General features: G+C 32.3%; 1 protein-coding gene across 2 annotated transcripts; it reads left to right on the top strand.

The window, feature by feature from the left end:
* The first annotated feature begins 14532 nt into the window (after positions 1 to 14532).
* On the top strand, positions 14533 to 19820 carry LOC123903808 (O-fucosyltransferase 39-like). 2 transcript variants are annotated; one of them, XM_045953443.1, is made up of 10 exons: positions 14533 to 14881; positions 16433 to 16495; positions 16615 to 16696; positions 16812 to 16882; positions 16977 to 17065; positions 17166 to 17369; positions 17619 to 17889; positions 18291 to 18518; positions 18626 to 18823; positions 19342 to 19820. In XM_045953443.1, the coding sequence occupies exons 1-10, from the start codon at positions 14771 to 14773 to the stop codon at positions 19549 to 19551; spliced, it is 1527 nt and encodes a 508-aa protein (XP_045809399.1). In that variant the 5' UTR covers positions 14533 to 14770; the 3' UTR covers positions 19552 to 19820. The 2 variants fall into 2 exon arrangements, with proteins under 2 accessions (XP_045809399.1, XP_045809400.1); XM_045953444.1 differs by lacking the exon at positions 14533 to 14881 and adding an exon at positions 15781 to 15904.
* The last annotated feature ends 154 nt before the right edge of the window (positions 19821 to 19974 follow it).

Below are 19974 nucleotides of genomic sequence, written 5' to 3'. Positions count from 1 at the left end.
ATATGGTGAAGGAACTTGAAACTTGGGATCCTTCACAAGAGGTTTCTTGCCTTTCTTGGCACTAGACTCATTCTCCACTCTCTTTTCAACTTCACCCTCATAAGCTTTTTCTTCCTTATTTTTTTCTACTACACCATTTTTACTCTCATCATTCTTAGGATTCTCCACAACTTTTTGTGATGAAACTTCTCTACTTCTCAAATTAATGGAATTACAACTTTCATTACGAGGATCCGTGGTGTTTCCACAAAAACCACTTTGAGTTTGTAGAGAAGAGACTTGCCTTACTAGTTGACCCATTTGGTTTTCGAGATGTTTGATGGAGGCTTCATGACGTTCGCTTGACACCTCTTGGTTTGCCTTCATCACCTCAAAATTGCTTTGAGTCATCTTCATGGCCAAGATAAGAGTATCTTCAAAAGATTCAAGGTGATCTTCAAAATGTTGATCTTGAGGAAATGCTTGATTCAGATTAGCTCCATAAGAACAATTCATGTGATTCTTCACTCCAAGATTGAAGGTGTTGACATGAGGATTATTTTGAAAGGTTGCTTGCACCATACATTGAGCTTCTAGTTGTTTGGTAATGATTTGTAGAAACACATTATTGAACTTGCAACTAGTTAAAAGTGCCTCTTGATTGTATGATTCAAACATGTCTTCCTTCCACTTTACGATTTGCTCGTGCTGCTTTCTCAATCTCAGAATCGAATTCCAGCTCAATTGGACCTGTTCTCCACATGCACAAGGAAGCACACAAGTAGAACGTTCCGGTAGAAAAATATAAAACAGAAAAATAAGAAAACACAGAAAATATGAACACTATCGCCTTGTCGAATCAATCACAATCCCCGGCAACGGCGCCAAAAACTTGATGGAATATTTCGCAAGTGCACGAAAACCACGTAATAATAAAAATATCGATCCACAGGGATTGTGTGATCAAACTAGTCGAATTGTGTTCATAGACATTTTACAGAAAATACACATAAATTGGGGGTATGTTGAGTAATGAATTGCTAGAAAACGTGCTTTGATATAAAGGAAAAGCGAGGTAGAATCATCGGAATCATCTAGTCTATAGCTAAACCACATGCAATCTACTATGTCGTAGGAATTTACTCAAGTGTTCACAACTAGATCGACAAATTAGTGAATCGCAATCTCTTGTCAAAATCCACTCTATTCGTTGTCGATACTCCCCCGATCTCTCGGGCGGTAGCTACCTACAACGAATGATATTAACGCGCGTCAATCGTTCGCTACACTCTATGCCTCAATCTCTCGACCGGAGACACTCGAGTGCTCAATACAATTCAGTTCAGAAATTAAATCAATACTCTCGCACGTGACTTAACTCGAAATCATTATAACACTAATGAAGGATTATAAAGCATTAAAAACAGATTTGCATTGGATGAACACTATAGAGAGAGTAAATTCTTACAACATTTGCAGATTACATTCAGTTGAACTACATCCTAAACTATCCTAGATTCTACCTTCAAAGGAGTTTAGCTCCTCATCGTGCTTCGTTCGCTTCCTCGCTTCATCGCCATGGCTTGTGAATCCATGCTCTCGACGTGCTTGGAGCTATCCTCTGGAGTCTTGAATCGCGATCTGGAAGTTCCAAAACCAGAATGTAGATCAATTTTGCAGAATTTTCCAACCAGAAAACAGAATTATGCAGAAACTCTATATACAGAAGGCAACCACGCCGCGCGCCAGATCTATCACGCCGCGCGTGGTTGCAATTCCATCAACTACGCCGCGCGTGGTAACAGAATCACGCGGCGCGTGATCAAGTCAGAGAGCAATCTTCTTCTTCAGCAAAGCTTCACGCCGCGCGTGGTAAGGCATCACGCCGCGCGTGATCAGAGTAAAAATCCTGGCTCCCTGTGAGCTCCATCACGCGGCGCGTGATGGGCTACGCCCCCAGCGTAGTGAAAATCAGCAATTTCCTGCAGTTTTTCCTGTTTTCTTGCAAAACAAGTAATCAAGCTAATGGTTAGATTTCTCTTATATTTATTGCTAAAAACCTACTAAAATGCATCTAATGTTGCTAAAATAGGCATGGATTAGAGAGTGTGACGATTTGTCATCAGTAAGTTCTTAAATGTATACATTATTTCTCATAAGTGTATTGAGAATAGTAGAAGACCCCGGATCTGCTACTTTACTTCATCTTCTATTCTATTGTTGTACTTCTCTTAAGAATGTTTTAACATGTGAGGCCTTTATTTGGTGTATATGTTATACTAAGTTTCTATCTGCATTTTATTGTTGTGAGCCTATCAAGACAAATATTGTGTTGAGTTAATTGAATAGAAAATTGTTTGCAAAACAAGTTCACTGCTGTGGGATCTTGCATAAACAAAACACAACATTCCATTTCTATGTCAATATAATGCGTATCTCATATCTTTCATAAGTTAAGTACAATTCCACTAGGATATTATAGTAGTAGTACTCATACAATATACATGGAATAAAATAAAAATCTTTCTAGTCATTATCACTTGTCAGTATTTGTGTAAAAAATAATAAATTCAAAAAAACTTTTTTTATCATAAAATGTTAATTTTATTATGAGAGGTATATAAATAGGAGATCAATTTTATTAGGGTTCAAATTTCCACCGCAACAAATCACATCATATGACAGGTCTCGTCTCATCTCCTCTTCCAATACCCCTAATAGGTTTTATTTTGATCCATTTTCAATTTTGCAGTTATCTCGAGAAAATTAAGCTCATCAAACCCTTGAAAATGTTGCCAGCTCTGCTGAAAACCCGTGGAAGGTTAATTGAACTTAACATCAGTGAAAATTACGTTGGGACAACGATTTTCAGTTTGGGTTTTAAAATTGTTTCTCCTCTAAGGTAACTATTGATCAATATGATATTTATAATATTGAATAACTTGTTTCAATCTAATTGAATTATTATTTTAATTGCAGTGTTCTTGTAAAGACGGATGATGTCGGTTCATATTTGAAGGTCATGGTAAGTGTTATGACTACTTTTGTATACATTTTAGTAGTTGCCCTGAATATAACAAATATTTGTGAAATATGACATCTTTATCTATTTGTTTTATGTTGATTTCAAAATATTCACTCGATACCTTTGAGATTGTCATTCCAATCGGCTCTGATGTATGTTGCATGTTACACATTTTTTGACCCATTTGTTTGCTGTATTAATTTATTGATGTGATGAGAAGAAAGAATGCAGAAATGAAATCTTAAAATTTTCAATAAAGATTAGAATACTTAAAATTTTGGATTGAGAAGAACAACATTTTAAAAAAATTACCATACAATTTTTTTTAAGCAAAATGAGAGTAGAGGAAACCCTCTACACTATCCCAAATAGATTAAACATAAAAGAAAAGATATTACAACAAACTGGGGTGGAAATCAACCTGACCTAGTCAACCACACAAAAATGTAGTAATTAAAGATTAAAAAAAAATTAATTCCAACTACAAGTGGTTTTAGAACCAATCCTAACAGGTAAAAACTAAAGCAAACACAAACCCATCGAACACTACCCCACGAACCCGTGTACGGGCGCAAAACCAAATAGCAAAAAAAGAGACGTGTGAGCATTTGCTAAGGTGTGAAACGACGAATGAACCAATCGTCAACACGGACAAATTCACGTACCAACACCCCCTATGAAGAAACACAACAGGCAAAAACGGCCCTTTCGAGCCAAAAACCCAACCACCGCAAACTGTCAGATCTGAACAGAAACAAAACAAACAGTTGTGACAGGATCATGAGGCGATGACACTGATGCAGCACCAACGACAGGAAAACTACAGATCTCAACAGATCCGGAAGAGTCAGAGATCAAGGCGATGCAATAACAAGATCCACCGATGTACAACAATAAAAAAAAACAACGGAGACGGCGAACCCAGTCCACCGCCATTTGAAAAGAACACATCAGAAAGCAACTCTGCCCTTTCCAAAATAGATGAACAGTACTGCGCGAAACAACAACAGAGTACACGCAACGGCGATGATCTCTGACGGAGAACAGAGAACCACTGTGGCGTCAAAAGAAGCAACCATCGGAGTAAGTGCCGACAGCGGTGAACAAACCCGCATCGGGTTTTAAAAGCCCAACAACCTCACCAGAAAAGCTTTGAGACCAAAACGAAGTGAGCTGTGTAAAAGAGCCGACAGAGCACCACCGCGCCGGAGATGGTGCCTGTTACCCAAATATGAACCAAAGAATACAAACCTAGATGAACCAGAGCCATGCCCGATCGAAAATGATTCGTACTCCGTGTTATAGATTTGGAAACGGGTTGTGCAGAGAGCAACGCCGCTCCTTGCACCACGACCGGTGGAAGCTACATGATGAACATAAGGTGTTGTATGTTAAGGAAAGGAGAGCGCGCGGTTGGATTGTTTCTAGAGAGAAGGCAAATAAAAATTTCTAGAGAGAGAAAATAAATCATCTCTAATTTCCGTATGACAAACAAAATAGTTTAATATGCTAGTGTCTAATAAATAAAAGAAAAAAAAAGTATAATTGATTAACAAAGAAAACATCGAATCTAACTTTAAGAAATCAACACAAAGCACGAATTTGAACCCTATGCTTAGAAAGAGGCAGATCAACCGGTAGAATCTGAATTGAAAAATCATATTCCTACGAAATAAATAGAAAACTAGAGGGAAAAAATATATAAACTTTTACCATCTTCAAAAGCTAATGGTGAGATACGAGGCTTTGTTGAGATGGAGTTTTTTTTTAAAAAAAAAAATGTTTGAGAACACAAGACAATGTGAAAGGGAGATCACAAAATGTGATGATATATATAAGAGAATGAGAAAAATAAACGGTGCTATAGAAGTATTCAAATTTGACCTTTTTGCCCCGATAAGATGTATTTTAATTCCTTTTACATTTTGTGAAATGAATTGTTTTTATATAATGTGAAATGAAATTTTTGACATTATGAGAATTTATTTTATATACATCAGACAATGTAAAATTAAATTAAATAAGAAAATATATTTTTGTTTTGAATATGCATTGAAAATAGTCTAATTTGGGCCAAATTTTAAAAAGGTTGATTTTACTATTTTAAATAAATTTTAATAAAATAGTATATTTTTAATCTATTATTATAATCCATTTATTATTAGATATGGTAAGGGTCTATACTCATTATTAATATATTTTTAATTTATTATTATAATCCATTCATCAAAATATAGACCCTTACTATATTTAATTATTTTTAAATAAAATGTTGCACTAACTCATTAATTTTTTGTTAGCCATGATAACATAATGAATATTTTATTTGACAAAATGATTCTTTTTTTAATTTGAACCTCTAAAAAATATAGACCCTTACCATATCTAATAATGAATGAATTATAGTAATAAATTAAAAATATACTCTTTTATTAAAATTTATTTAAAATGGTAAAATCAACCCTTAAACTTTGGTCCAAATTAGACTATTTTCAATCCATATTCAAAATAAAAATATTTTCTTATTTAATTTAATTTTACACGGTTGATGTATATAAAATAAATTCTCATAAAAAGTCCAAAATTTCATTTCACATCATATAAAAACAATTCATTTTACAAAAGGTAAAAGTAATTAAAATACGCATTATCGGGGCAAAAATGTCAAATTTGAATACTTCTATAGCACCGTTTATTTTTCTCATTCTCTTATATATATCATCACATTTTGTGGTCTCTCTCACATTGTCTTGTGTTCTCAAACTTAAAAAAAAAAAAAACTTCATCTCAACAAAGCCTTGTATCTCACCATTAGCTTTTGAAGATGAAAGGTTTATATATTTTTTTTCCCTCTAATTTTGTATTTATTTCGTAGGAATGTGATTTTTCAATTCATATTCTCCTTTTTATGTTTTCACGATTTTTAGTACCTACCATTTGATCCGGCTCTTTCTAAGCATAGGGTTCAAATTCGTGCTTTGTGTTGATTTCTTAAAGTTAGATTTGATGTTTTCTTTGTTAATCAATTAAACTTTTATTTATTTATTTATTAGACACTAGCATATGAAACTGTATGATAATTTTTTTAAATGTTGTTCTTGTCTCTCCAAAATTTTAAGTTTTATAATCTTTATTGAAAATTTTAAGATTTCAATTCCACATTCTTTCTTCGCATAACATCAAGTTTATTACTATCTTCCACCCACATTTCCTTCATCTTCCTCAACTCCAAAATTTTAGACTCCAATTCCGCATTCTTTCTTCTTATCACACCAAGTTCATTAATATATATCTTTCACCCACTTTTCGTTCTTCTTCCTCAACTCCAAAACTTTAGACTCCAATTCTGCATTGTTTTTTCTCATCACATCAAACTTATTACCATCATCAAAACATTCATCCTTCAAGTTCTTCACTTCACACTCCAATTCATCATTCTTCTTCTTAAGCTCTTTAATAGTATGAGTATCTCTATAAGCTAAGTCAGCCTTCTCTTCCTTCAACAATTTTTCATAACTCTCTTGTACTCTCTTCCATTTCTCACAAAGTTCATCTCTTTCCCTAACCTCTTCTTCCTAAACTTTGTATCCTTAATAGCACTTTCATACAAGTTGAGGAACAAGTTAATAAAAGAGAAGAAGTTTTTGAGAAAGGGAAGAGAGTGAAAGAGAGTTATGAAAATTTGTTGAAGGAAATGAAGGCACAATGAGCTTATAGGGATACTCATACTATTGAAGAGCTTAAGAAGAAGGATGATAAATTGGAGTGTAAAGTGAATAATTTGAAGGAGAAATGTGTTTATGATGGTAATATAAATTTGATGTGAAGAGTACCAAACTACAATTTTATTAGGGTTCAAACTTGTGTCGCACCAAATCACATCACACGACAGGTCTCCTCTTCCAATACCCCCATTAGGTTTTATTTTGATCCATTTCAATTTTGCAGTTATCTCAAGAAAATGAAGCTCATCAAACTCTTGGAAATGTTCCCAGCTTTGCTGAAAACCCATGGAAGGTTAATTGGACTTAACATCGGTGAAAATTACGTTGGGACAACCATTTCCGATTTGGATTTTAAAATTGTTTCTCCTCTATACGGTAACTATTGATCAATATGATGTTTATAATATTGAACAACTTGTTTCAATCTAATTGAATTATTATTTGATTGCAGTGTTCTTGTAAATACCGATGACGTCAGTTCAGATTTAAAGGCCATGGTAATTAAGTGTTATGATTACTTTTGTATACGTTTTAGTTGTTTCCCTGAATATAACAAATATCTATGAAATGTGACATCTTTATCTGTTTGTTTTATGCAGATTTCAAAATATTCACCCAATGCCTTTGTGATTGGCCTTCCAATTAGCTCTGGTATATGTTGCATGTTACACATTTTTTGAGCCATTTATTTGTTATACTAATTCATTGGTTTTGTAGGCTTTGCGAGTGCAGATGTTTGTGGAGGACCTCCGCACAACAAACATCATTGGAGATGTCAACTTTGTGTGTTGGAACTTCAATAAAAAGGTGTGTTGCTATTCCAAAAATTCTAAATTTAAATCCATCTTCACTTAAATTGAGACAAAGTCTAAAGATAGATTTCTATTTGCAGAGAGTTGAGTTGTTGCTTAAGCCACTAAATTTGGACCAGACAATTAAGCCCAAATACGTTATTTCTCATAAGTGTATTGAGAATAGTAGAAGACCCTGGACTTGCATAAACAAAAAGAGAACACACAACATTTCATTTTTATGTCAATATAATGTGTATCTTATATCTTCCATAAGTTAAGTACAATTCCATTAGGATATTATAGTATAGTACTGGTGCAATATGTATGGAATAAAATAAAAATCATTCTAGTCATTATGACTATCACTTATCAGTATTTGTTTAAAAGAAAATAAATTAAAAAAAAAAATTAATTGAAGGGAGGCTCTTATGCCAAATTACGAATTGAATTGGCCATTAAAATACACACCAACAAAATGGGTATCTATAGATTGATAAAGGATATAGTTATTGCAAGTTAGTCTACGTGCAACAGTAAAGATTAATATATTTAAATATAACTTATCTAATCTAATTAAGAATTGACATTTCTCAACAAAGATTTTTTCATATATACGGATCAAAACTTGAACTTTAGAACTAATAAAAAACTCAAGTATCCACCACTTATATCACATTATGTTAATAAATTATAGCATGAAAATATGAGTTTAACTCAGTTGGCAGGGACATTGCATGTAATATGCAGGGATCCAAGTTCGAACGCTGATTCTCCTTATTCACCTTAAAAAAATTCTAACCATTAGACTACCTGACAAAAGACAAAATTATATTATCACTAACACTAACCTTATTCTTAAAACAAATTATTAGACCTACTTATATGTCTAACTCCAAATTATCAGATCTAATTTATTTGAAAATCAGTAGAGTCAAACAAAAAAGAAAAAAAATGTGATTAACTTGTCGGATCACGAGGGAACAATCAGAAGAATCATTCACATTAGACGCATAACAACGGTACAATTGAGTTAAACACAACATCTATAAGCAATGTGAGACATGCCACCTCACATTTGCCACAACACAGCCTACTCTATAAAAAATTAATAATTCATTATAAATATTATATTTTACCATGTCAATGTGTGTTCCTTTAACAAAATTTGTAGTGATTTTTGTATAAATTTGTACACTGAACCCACAGAGTAAATGTGTTCCTATAAAAATATTAACTTGCAAGCTGCAACCTTGCTTAAAAGCTAAAACAATGATTATTATTGTCTGATATATGAAGAAAAATGACCAAAGTATGAACACTATTACAAATTTACATAAAGAAAAGGCAGCGCAAAGCCGCAAATGTTGCTAAAAGAGTAAAGAAAAAAGTTAACTTTTTTTTTGACAAACAAAGAAAAAAGTTAACTAAATCTCGTTACTCGGTTATTATTATTATTATGCTCTCAACATAAAACTGAAATGATGACAAGTTTCACACTCACTTGCAAAGACATCTGTCAATTGGTCACCACCACATGCAGTTTTTTTGCATCTTACTCTAAAGTCTCTAACCATACAAAATATGTAACCATTAATGTGCTAACTTACTATACTAACATTAGCTCATATGTTCTGTCAAAAAAAAGTAACGATCATGAACAATTGCGGACCTTCGTGGAACTTTCACTAGCAATCTAACATTGTGTACTCCCTCCGATCTTAAATATAAGCAAAAGTCAAAATGTATTTAGTTTAAATTTGAGTCAAATACATTTTAACTTTTGCTTATATTTAAGATCGGAGGGATCGGAGTATATTCCTATTTAATAAATGAATTAAATATATTGTACATGAAAAAGATTTTGACTTTAGTTGAGCTATGGATTAAAGAGTTGAAGGTTCACGGTTCAAGTTTTAGCAAGGAAAAAAATTAACATAATATTGTAATATATTAATTACTAACAATTTGCATTTAAAAAGAACTCAATTAGTTGATAGCTAGGATTCCTAGATTTTACCTAAAAAGTAAAAACAGTTGCTGTAATGTAATTTCAAAGGATGATATGTAAATCAAAAGATATTCAATTAAAAAAAAAAACTAAGCATACCTATTAGAAAAGAAAACAGAGAAGTATCAACTTATTTCAGAAGTTCTTAATATCCATTATAAATATTATTTTCTCGGATCTCATATATATAAATAAAAATTAATTTTTTAATTCATATTCAAGTTACTAGGATATATATTCATGTATCTATTCAAGTTCGTGCATTGGTTTTGTTTAAGTTTCTATTTGTTTGGTGAACTGGTGTTTGTATTTGTCCATCACTTCAAGCATGTCTTATGCTTGGTGGATTATTTAGTGGATTAAACTTTTGCTTTTCCATTTTTTATTAAATTCATTAAAAGAGTAATGTGTGTATATATAGCATAATTGCATATGAATAAAAGGTAGACGTGCAATAAGATGCATTACTAAATCTTTTTGTATAGCAAAACCTAATCTTTGAAAAACTACATTTATAGACCTAAGCGACGCAACATTACTATGTATGACTCTTTGAACTCCTTTTAGAAGGTTTACAACCTCTGGTGCTAAAAAATCATGAGTGTCAAATGCAAACTGTATAAAATCGTGTTGATTGACAGTGTACGCTTTCTCATGTTTGACAATTTTGCTTGAAGCAACTTTGAGGGTTGCCCGTCCCACAGTAAAATCCCAACCACCACTCCCACAAGTAGGGAAACTCCAGTCAAATCTACACAAACATGTTTTCCTCTCACCCATCCATACAACAGAACATTCGTAGACCGAAGTAACGATCTCCTTTCTTGTGGGTCAAGAAGTTCACTAGTACTTGAAATTCCGGCACGCCTAAAAATATCAAAAAACACATCCCTGACCAGATCATGCTTGTATTTGAAGCTTATAAGCTCCCTACAATGAGTTGCATGCTCCACAAAAGTATCAAGACACACTTTATGACAAATAGCACAAACCTCATCCTTAAAAAATAACGAAACCATGAGGTAGTACATAAGAATAATACGATACTCTAAATGAGGACATGTGTTGGCCTATTATATATTATAAATTAAATAAATTATTTTTTTAATGAATTTAAACTATTGTTTTTTACTGAGACCAGACTGAATATATATATATATATATATATATATATATATATATATATATATATATATATATATATATATATATATATATATATTTTACCAATTCAATATGAGTGTTCCTAAAAATATTAAACTTGCAAGTTGCAACCTTGTTTATAAAAGCTAAAAAAAATGATTATTATTGTCTTGATATATATGAAGAAAAATTACCAAAGGTATTACAAATTTACATGTACATATCATTAGTTCATCACCCATTGATTTGCTTGCTAAATAAAGAAAAGGCAGCGCAAAGCCGCAAATGCCGCCAAAAAGAGTAGTACGTATAAAAAGTAAGTAGTAAATCCCGTTACCCCGTTACTATTATGTTCAACATAAAGCATAGTAAATTTCTCAAAAAAATAAAGCATAGTAAGTGACAACTCATTAATTCATTGTTCAATCAAATAAAGAAAGAAAGAAAAAAAAGACTCATTAATTCATTGCTTAACTGTTACAGTTTGACACTCACTTGCGAAGACATGTGTCAATCGGTCACCACATGCATATTTTTTGCATCTTAATCTAACCATAAAAAAAATGCAACCATTAATGAGCAACTTACTACTATTATGTCAAAAGTAACAGATCTATACAAAAACATTAGTACTAGTAATGGGGTTGACAATTGTGTACCTTCGCGGAACTTCACTAGCAATCTAACATGATGTTTGTGTATGTTCATGCATGGAGTATTAAATTAAAGAATTTAATATAGTATTACATTATTCTTTGTAGTTTGTACATGGAAAAGATCTTGACCTTGTTTTGATTTTAATGCAATAAATACTGAAAATAATAATCCAGGATTTGATTCAGATCTCGTTGTTGAAATTGAACTTGGACTCTATCATTATTAAATATTGAACTTGGACGCTTATATTATATGGGGGTATGGGGCAAAGAAAGGATAAATAATTGCTGCTAGATAGTTCAGTGTAGTGTACGGCGGGGTCAGTTCAGCCATCAAATGGTTTCAGTTCCTCTTTCGATCGCATTTGTGGGGATCAAACCGTGATCCTATCTATTAAGTTCAACGTCAATCACCACTGAAACCAACTAACGATTGATTTGCTTAGACAATTTTTTTGTTAAGAAAGATAAAATGTTGCATGCATAAGTGCATTTTGTATATTCTAAAGATAAAAATACCCTAGAAGTGCAAACTCTATGTCTTGTTCGGTCAAGGGAGCTTATTTGTCTATGACAACTAGAGTGGAGGACGACACTACAGAGGAGGGACACATTGATTTTATTTGGATAACAAATATCCCTTTGAAGGTTTCAGTTTTTGCTTGGCGTTTTTTGATGGATTGACTACCAACGACAAATAAATTTTTTTTTGGACCAAACCAACAGAAACACGGACTCTCAATTTTGTAGTCTTGACTATGGTTGTGTTGAGTCTTTATCATATCTATTTTATGTTTATGAGGGTTCTCATAGGGTGTGGTGTTATTCCCAACCGTGCACTTTCTCAGGCTCACACATTTTCAGTGGCCTTCGGATGCGTTTTTTTGAAGAATAAAGACAGCTTTAAAATCATTTGGCTTGCGACAATTTGGATGATTTAGAAAACTGGAAATGATCGGATTTTTAATCAGAAGGTTTTTGGTGCGGATTATGTGATTCATAATATAAAATTACAGGTATGGTAGTGATTTAAAACAAAATTCAAGATATTTGATTGTACCTTTTGCATGTGGGATACAAATCCTTTAATTTGTTTAGGGGCAACATGAAGCATTTCTCTTAAGGCACCATAACATATGTTTTTTGAGGTTTTTCTATATAATTTGACTTTTGTCCGACTTCTTCATTGTGCACACCTTGTGTTATATGTGTGTGTGTGGTTTTTTTTTTATTCAAAACAAACTAATTTATTCACCATAAGCTAAAAATTAACTTATAAACTATTCTCTATAAACTCATATGCTGTAAACTAACTAGTTGAGTATACGCTAAACAAAGCCTAATTCTCAAGTTTCCCTCCTCATGATCTAACAAAAAGATAAACTCTTATAGATTAATTCCCCCTAATTTCAATTATTTCAACATTTTTCCCCGATTCAATATGATCTGCACATGTTTTTGTTTATACTAGAAAAAAAGTACAGTTTGTCCCGTAACGATATATTCGATTACCCTTTTATTGAAATGTGTTAAAGTGTGCCCTTAAAATAAAATAGATTTGGATTACTCATATCATGTACTGAGATACACTAAACTTTTCTTGAAATGAATAATCCAATCAAAAGTGTACAAGTTCCATAATTTCTCGTGCTGGTACGTTGGAAAACAAAAATTTAAAGGATGTTTCGCGAAATAAAGTTTTTAGGGAAACTCGTGTAGATTGTTAGAGCCAAATCCTCTTTTAGATCCACCGTTAAACAAAGTTTTTAAAAAAGAAATTGGAATCATCAATTTTATTATTCCTTCAATAAAATAAATAAATTTTATTATTACAGTAGTTTTTTCTTTTTGAACTAATAAAATTAATAATTGTATCTGATCCCCTATAAAAATATACCATTTATAATTATTATGTGATTTAAAAAATAATAATAATTAAAAATAAAATTATATATATTATATGAATATGTGGTGCCAAAAAAATATTGATGTCGGCACTGTCTAGTACTTAGATATCATAGTCTCCTATAACATGTCCAAAATATCAAGTTTATAAGTGTCTATTATGTACTAAAATATCCTAATCCTAATTACAATAATATCAAAAGATATCCTAGTTATATTATGCTAAAAAAAAGAAAGAAAGGGAAAGCTAGTAGTACCTCATTAAAATTCAACCACTAACTAAACCATCCAATGGCTCCATCTACATAACTACATAAACAGTGATTAATCATAGTGAAAGGGTAGATTCTTCTCATTTTTGGTTGTTGAAGGTAGAAAGATAGTGCTCAATTTTACCACCTTGGATGTGTCGGTGGTCACACAAAACAACAAAAGACTTGTATAATTGTAAACTCGTGAGTGTTAGTGAATTTTTTTTTTTTGGCACTTCCACATCCACACACAACGGTCTAATCTACCACTGCCCCTAAAACAAGTGCATCACCATTCAACACCTGTGACCCTCAAATATTTTTTTATCAAATATATAATGTATATATTTTTGGTTTATACAATGGTGGAGACAGAGTATTTTAAGAGAGTTTAACTTATCTTAAAAAAAATAAAATTAACTTAACCTTTTAAAAATCAAATATATCTTTATAAATCTATATGCTTTGATGTAAATAAAGTAGCGGAGTCAAAGAAAATTTTCAAATGTAATATAATATATAAATAGTGAAATAAAAAAAAAAATATAATTTTGCTCTAAACCAACTCTTAAAAATTTTAGTTTTGACCTAAACTAACTCAAAAGTCTCAGTTTAGAACCAAAAATATCAGGTTTGTCGAAACATATCAGTTTTACCAAAATTAACTCCTAAAAATATCAAAAATTTTGATCAGACCCTGCTCAACAACTAGCCAAACTTGCTAGGCCTTGAGCCTTACCTCCGCCCTTGATCTCAAAGACACATGTTAAGAAAACTGATGTAAAAAAAACTTTAAATTTGTGCGTTTAACTATTTAAACATTAATTTTTTTTTTATAATGTAAATATTTTGTATTATTATTAAACAGAAAATCTTTATTCTCCTAAATAAATTAATATTAATAAATGAGCTAAAATAATGAAAAGAAATCCTAAGTTTGTGCTCTTTATTACCATAGTGAGGTCCACATGATAAAGACTCCAACCTCCCATCATTATTCAATTCGGTGACTAATGCCAGGTGTCCATGTGAATTCTCTTTACACCTTCACAAAATTCACTTCTTAATAAAATCAAATAAAAAATTCCCTCACTAAGATCCAAATTACATAACATAACATACTATATATATAAAATAAAAAGATCCAAAATTATTATCATTATTATGTTGTGATTTTGCTCTATTCTCTTCTTCTTCTTCTTCTACATTACTTCATTCACATTCTGATTCTTCATAAGGGTCATAACGGTCATTTTCTAGATCCGAGGTTAAGCTCCTCTTCCTATGACTATGGAGCTTGGCTTCCTTTGCAGAGGAACAACAACAACAACACTTGTTGTTTTTCTTTCCTTGTTCATTTGTTTCATTCATGTCTCTTCATCTTCTTTGTACTCGGTGAGTTTATTCATTCTCTCTTGTAATCCAAGTTTCAATTTTTTTGTTACTGGAAAGTTTTATTTTTTATTTTTATTTGGGTTTTTCCTTTTTCTAGTTTTGGTGTAACAGTAATAAATTATACCGTTATGTTTTTTATTTCAATTTTAGTAATTTTATTTTGGAATTTTTTTTATGTATGTTTTGTTAATTAATTTCTGTGATACTGAAAGCTCATTTTTTTAATTTGTTTATTGTTTTGTAAGTTGGTTTTATTTTATTATTATCAGAAATCTTTTGAGTTGCATAGTAAATTTTATTTTAGAAGAAATTATTAATTGAAGTTTGTATGATCAAAATTTGTGTTTTTTGGGGTTTAGGTTTTTTTATTAAAAATGATGTTAGTGTTTAATTTTTTTTTTATTGATGTTGAACATATTGAATTTGACAGCTTGAAAATAGGCACGCAAAGGTATAATGAATTTAGTTGGGTTAGCTAAGGTTGGCTAAATTTGTGTAACTAATTTTTTTTTTGTCAAGTAGCTGGTGGCTAGAATATTCATCTTAAGGTGAATAAGTGGAGTGTCCCGGGTTCAAATCCGGGCTTCTGCACATATAGTGCGATGTCCCTACCAACTGAGTTAAGCTCACGGGGATATTTGTGTAACTAATTTAACAGACTATTAATTGTAGATCACATGGTTTTGGACACTCTTTTTACTTATTTTGGTGTGGTGGTTGAGGTTTTTTGTTGTTATTTATTAGCAAATTTTAATTAATGAAAATGATTTGGTAAATTATTATTTCTGTTAGGATTGTGTAATAAAATTGTGTATGATCGGTCCGCGTTTGGTAGGGACATTGCAATAAACAGATGTCGGGGTTCAAATTCGGGATTCTCCAATTATTCAGTTTAAGTGGTGAAATTTTGGCCATTAGGCTGCTTGGCCAAAAAAAAATGGTGTGATGGAAGGCTTTCTTATGATAGTGAAAAAATTTCATAATGCTTGGCTGGTTTTTGGTCCTTGTGTGGGAATCAATATTGTACTTTGCTCTTGGAAAACTTCTTTCATAATTAAGTTTTTAATAGGGTGGATTTATTGCGCTTTTTTCCCCTCATAGTCATAGTTCTATTGCCTTGTAAAAGTCACTTAATTATTGTTTGGATAAACATAATTAAGCTCTTATCATATAAGTGCTTATATATAAGTTATTTTATTACTAAATATAAATTAAAGTCAAGCTGTTTTTATATAAGCTATAAGCTGTTATCGTTCTCTATCTTGGAGAGTTTATGGAAATAAGGTGAAAACAGGTTATGGACATGTCATAACTCATAAGCTATTTCTATAAGCTCTTCCAAATAGTCTAAAAAGCACTCATGTTAGTAGATAAGTTCAAATAAGTCAATCCAAGCAGGCTCAATATCTATTTATTACAATCCATAACATCATCATGATTCATGTTCATGCTGTTCAATTCCTAGTTTTTATTATTGCCGCTTTTACATCTCGTTATGTTTTTTGTTTATTGGCTTCCGGTGCCTTATAACTTTTAGCTTGCTTCATGCAGGAATTGAATCCTATAAAACCTAGACACTCACGCCTTCTCAGGAGCGCTGTGCAGCGTGAAACTGTAAGAGTTAATTGAGCAGTGAATGCTTTCTTTGAATGCCTTTTATTTTGGTTTATGTTAGTAGTGGTTGTTCATTTTATTATATGTTATAATTTTTTAATTTTTTTCTCCTTGTGAAGCCAACATCACAACTTTCTGAAATATGGACGCCTCTAGAAAACCAAGGCTGGAAACCTTGCGATGAGTCGATAAATAAGCCAAGTGAGTGAAAGTAATATCATTTACTTTATTTTGTTTTACTTTTGAGAACATGTGGTATTTGGTTATGTACATTGCTTCATTTAATCTTATTTTGACCGAACTTGAATCGAAGCAGCATTACCAGAGAAGTCCGAAGGATACATCCAGGTTTTTCTTGATGGAGGTCTGAACCAGCAAAGGATGGGGGTATGTATTTAAAAGCCTTTCAATTAGATCTAACTTTTCTTTCGTGTATGCGAAAGATTTATAATTTGTATTCGGTGTTTAATTATTTTTTTAGATATGTGATGCAGTTGCTGTTGCAAAGATACTGAATGCAACTCTTGTGATCCCATACCTGGAATTAAATCCTGTGTGGAAGGATTCAAGGTAATGGCAGAAACTAATATTACAATTTGTTGCATTATTTTGTTCGTTGGATTGTGTGCGATATAATGTACTAATCGCGGTCGTTTATGTTTCATTGCAGCTCATTCGAAGATATATTTGATGTGGATCATTTCATTGATGTATTGAAGAATGATGTTTCTATAGTTAAAGAGCTTCCTGAAGAGTACTCGTGGAGTTCAAGAGAGTACTATGCGTTGGCTATTCGAGATACCAGAATCAAGGTTGCACCTGTACATGCAACAGCCAACTGGTATATTGAGAATGTTTTGCCTGTCCTACAAAGGTTGGTGATTACCTGAATCTGTTACATTAAATGCTAGTACATGCTTTAGCATTTATGTATTGCTATCAAATACAGAACCTGTGCTGAACATTTTTCTGAAGATTATTACTTCTTTGTTCTTTAAATGATTTTTTATTGGTTTTAAATGAAGATATGACCGATTAAGGTGTATATTACCTGGATGCCATCATTTTTTATTCTCTTTGAATTATCAAATTTTAATTTCTTGGTGCGTTCTGTTTGATGCAGTTATGGTATTGCTGCAATCTCTCCATTTTCTCACCGCCTGAGTTTTGACAACTTGCCTATGGATATCCAACACCTGCGCTGTAAAGTCAACTTTCAAGCTTTAGTCTTTGTTCCCCATATCAGAGCACTTGGAGATGCCCTTGTCAACCGCCTTCGCAATCCTCAACACACTACTGAAGAAATGGGCTCCAACTACCTTCAAGAGGTCACAGATGCAGATGATAATAAAAATGCAGGGAAATTCGTTGTTCTGCACCTTCGATTTGATAAGGTATTTCTCGGGGAAAAAAATCCATTTATTATCATCATCATCATATATAACTTGTGTTTCTTGTTTCTCTTATTTTGATGATGCAACTATCTGTACATTATGAGATTGCTTGTTGCATCTATTTGGCAGACCATGTATAAATAATACAGCATGTATATGAACACGAACAACCTACATATTAGTGTCGTCTCAATATGTAAATTGGCACATTCATGAATCAGAATTATTTTTAGATCATGATATAGCATGTAAGATATTAATGGAAATTACACCGGTGGGGGTGGGATTATTTGCTTCACATCTTCATTATTCCTTTCGTTTTGTTCAATATGCACTCTTCGCCCTATTGTTACATGCATTTGGCTGTAAATTGAGTAAGTTTGTGTAATGTTGTATGGCAGGATATGGCAGCCCATTCAGCATGTGATTTTGGCGGTGGGAAAGCTGAAAAATTGGCCCTTGCCAAGTATAGACAGGTCATTTGGCAGGGAAGGGTTCTTAATTCCCAATTCACTGATGAAGAGTTGAGGAGTCAGGGCCGTTGCCCAATGACTCCCGAGGAGGTTGGGTTGTTGCTAGCAGCTTTAGGATTTGACAACAGCACTCGTTTATATCTTGCCTCTCATAAGGTATCATGTTATTGCGTAGTTTGACACAGTAGAGACTCACTCATTTTAAATCATCGGTGGTTGTTTTAAAATGATTATGTTTCTCTAAAATATCTTCCCTATTCCAGGTCTATGGTGGAGGAGCCAGGATTGCTACTTTGAAAGAATTGTTTCCTCTGATGGAAGACAAAAAGAGCCTTACTTCGCCTTTTGAGCGTACTCTGATAAAGGGGAAAGCTTCTCTATTAGCCGCACTTGACTACTATATTAGTATGCATAGTGACATCTTCATTTCGGCTTCCCCAGGAAATATGCACAATGCATTGGTGAGTTCTCCCCTAGCTACACCTTAACCTTATAGATGACTCTAATGCATTGCCAATATTAGTAATACTAAGTAGTTATAATAATGACGAATTAACCATCTTTAGGTCAGTAAATTTGAATGTTCATAGTCATTATGAGATGCCTTTGGCCAGGCAAAAAAATTCCTGTCATCAAGGGACATTAATGAGTTTGTCATTTAACAATTACTATCTCCATAGACCATAGCTAAAAATATACTAAGATTCTTGAGAATTCTTTTGTTCTTTTTTCTAGGATCCACTTTCAATTTTCAACTGCATTAATTAATTCTTTACTAACAACGTACCCCTAACTATTTTACCTCTTTTTAACATACTAATTCTAAATATTACTGTCAACTTTGTTAATTTTTGTGATTTAGTCAACAAAGTCTTATATTAAAAGACAGAAGTTAATGAAAATAAATGCTTATGAAGTACAACAAGGTTGTTTAACAGTTGAATTGAATTAATGATAATAAATGCTTTGTTGATGATAGGTTGGACACAGAAGTTACTTGAACCTAAAGACTATAAGGCCAAACATGCAATTGATGGGTCAACTTTTCTTGAATAAAACCATGGAGTGGTCAGAGTTTGAGCATGCAGTGGTTGAAGGTCATGAAACTAGACAAGGTCAACTCAGGCTTAGAAAGCCTAAACAATCCATATACACATATCCTGCTCCTGATTGCATGTGCCAAGCTTAATAGATTGCTTATAGATTAGTACCCACTATATTTTACTATAATTCAGTGTCTTATTATTTGAGATTTGCATATGATTAATAAAAACATTATATCACTAATCCTATTCATGAGGGGTTTGTCCATGATGTTCTTGGTAAGAGTGCTTGATATAATAGTATAGTATAGTAGTAGTTGTCTTGTGTGAGAGATGTATGTATGAGATGATGGCATTCTTAGCAGGAGCAATACTATTTTTAATTCAATAACAGGAGCCATATTATTGTTTATCATTCTTTCATTTTTATGTTTTTTAATTGCTTGAATCAAGTTATAAGGTAGTTTTCACAAGTGTGATGTGTTTACTATAGACCGGTTACTGGGGTAAATGGTATCTTAAATTCATAAAAATAATTATTCAAAAGATAATTTAAAATAAAATACATT

The sequence above is a fragment of the Trifolium pratense genome, linkage group LG2, assembly GCF_020283565.1.
Source record: "Trifolium pratense cultivar HEN17-A07 linkage group LG2, ARS_RC_1.1, whole genome shotgun sequence".
Lineage (NCBI taxonomy): Eukaryota > Viridiplantae > Streptophyta > Magnoliopsida > Fabales > Fabaceae > Trifolium > Trifolium pratense.
Note: the sequence above shows the minus strand (reverse complement) of the source record. Positions and strands in the feature narration are given on the sequence as shown.

Coding starts and splice junctions, on each gene's coding strand:
- LOC123903808 (XM_045953443.1), top strand. CDS start 14,771: ATGACTATGGAGCTTGGCTTCCTTTGCAGAGGAACAACAACAACAACA. Junction 14,882..16,432: donor CTTCATCTTCTTTGTACTCG/GTGAGTTTATTC, acceptor TGCTTCATGCAG/GAATTGAATCCTATAAAACC. Junction 17,066..17,165: donor CCTGTGTGGAAGGATTCAAG/GTAATGGCAGAA, acceptor GTTTCATTGCAG/CTCATTCGAAGATATATTTG.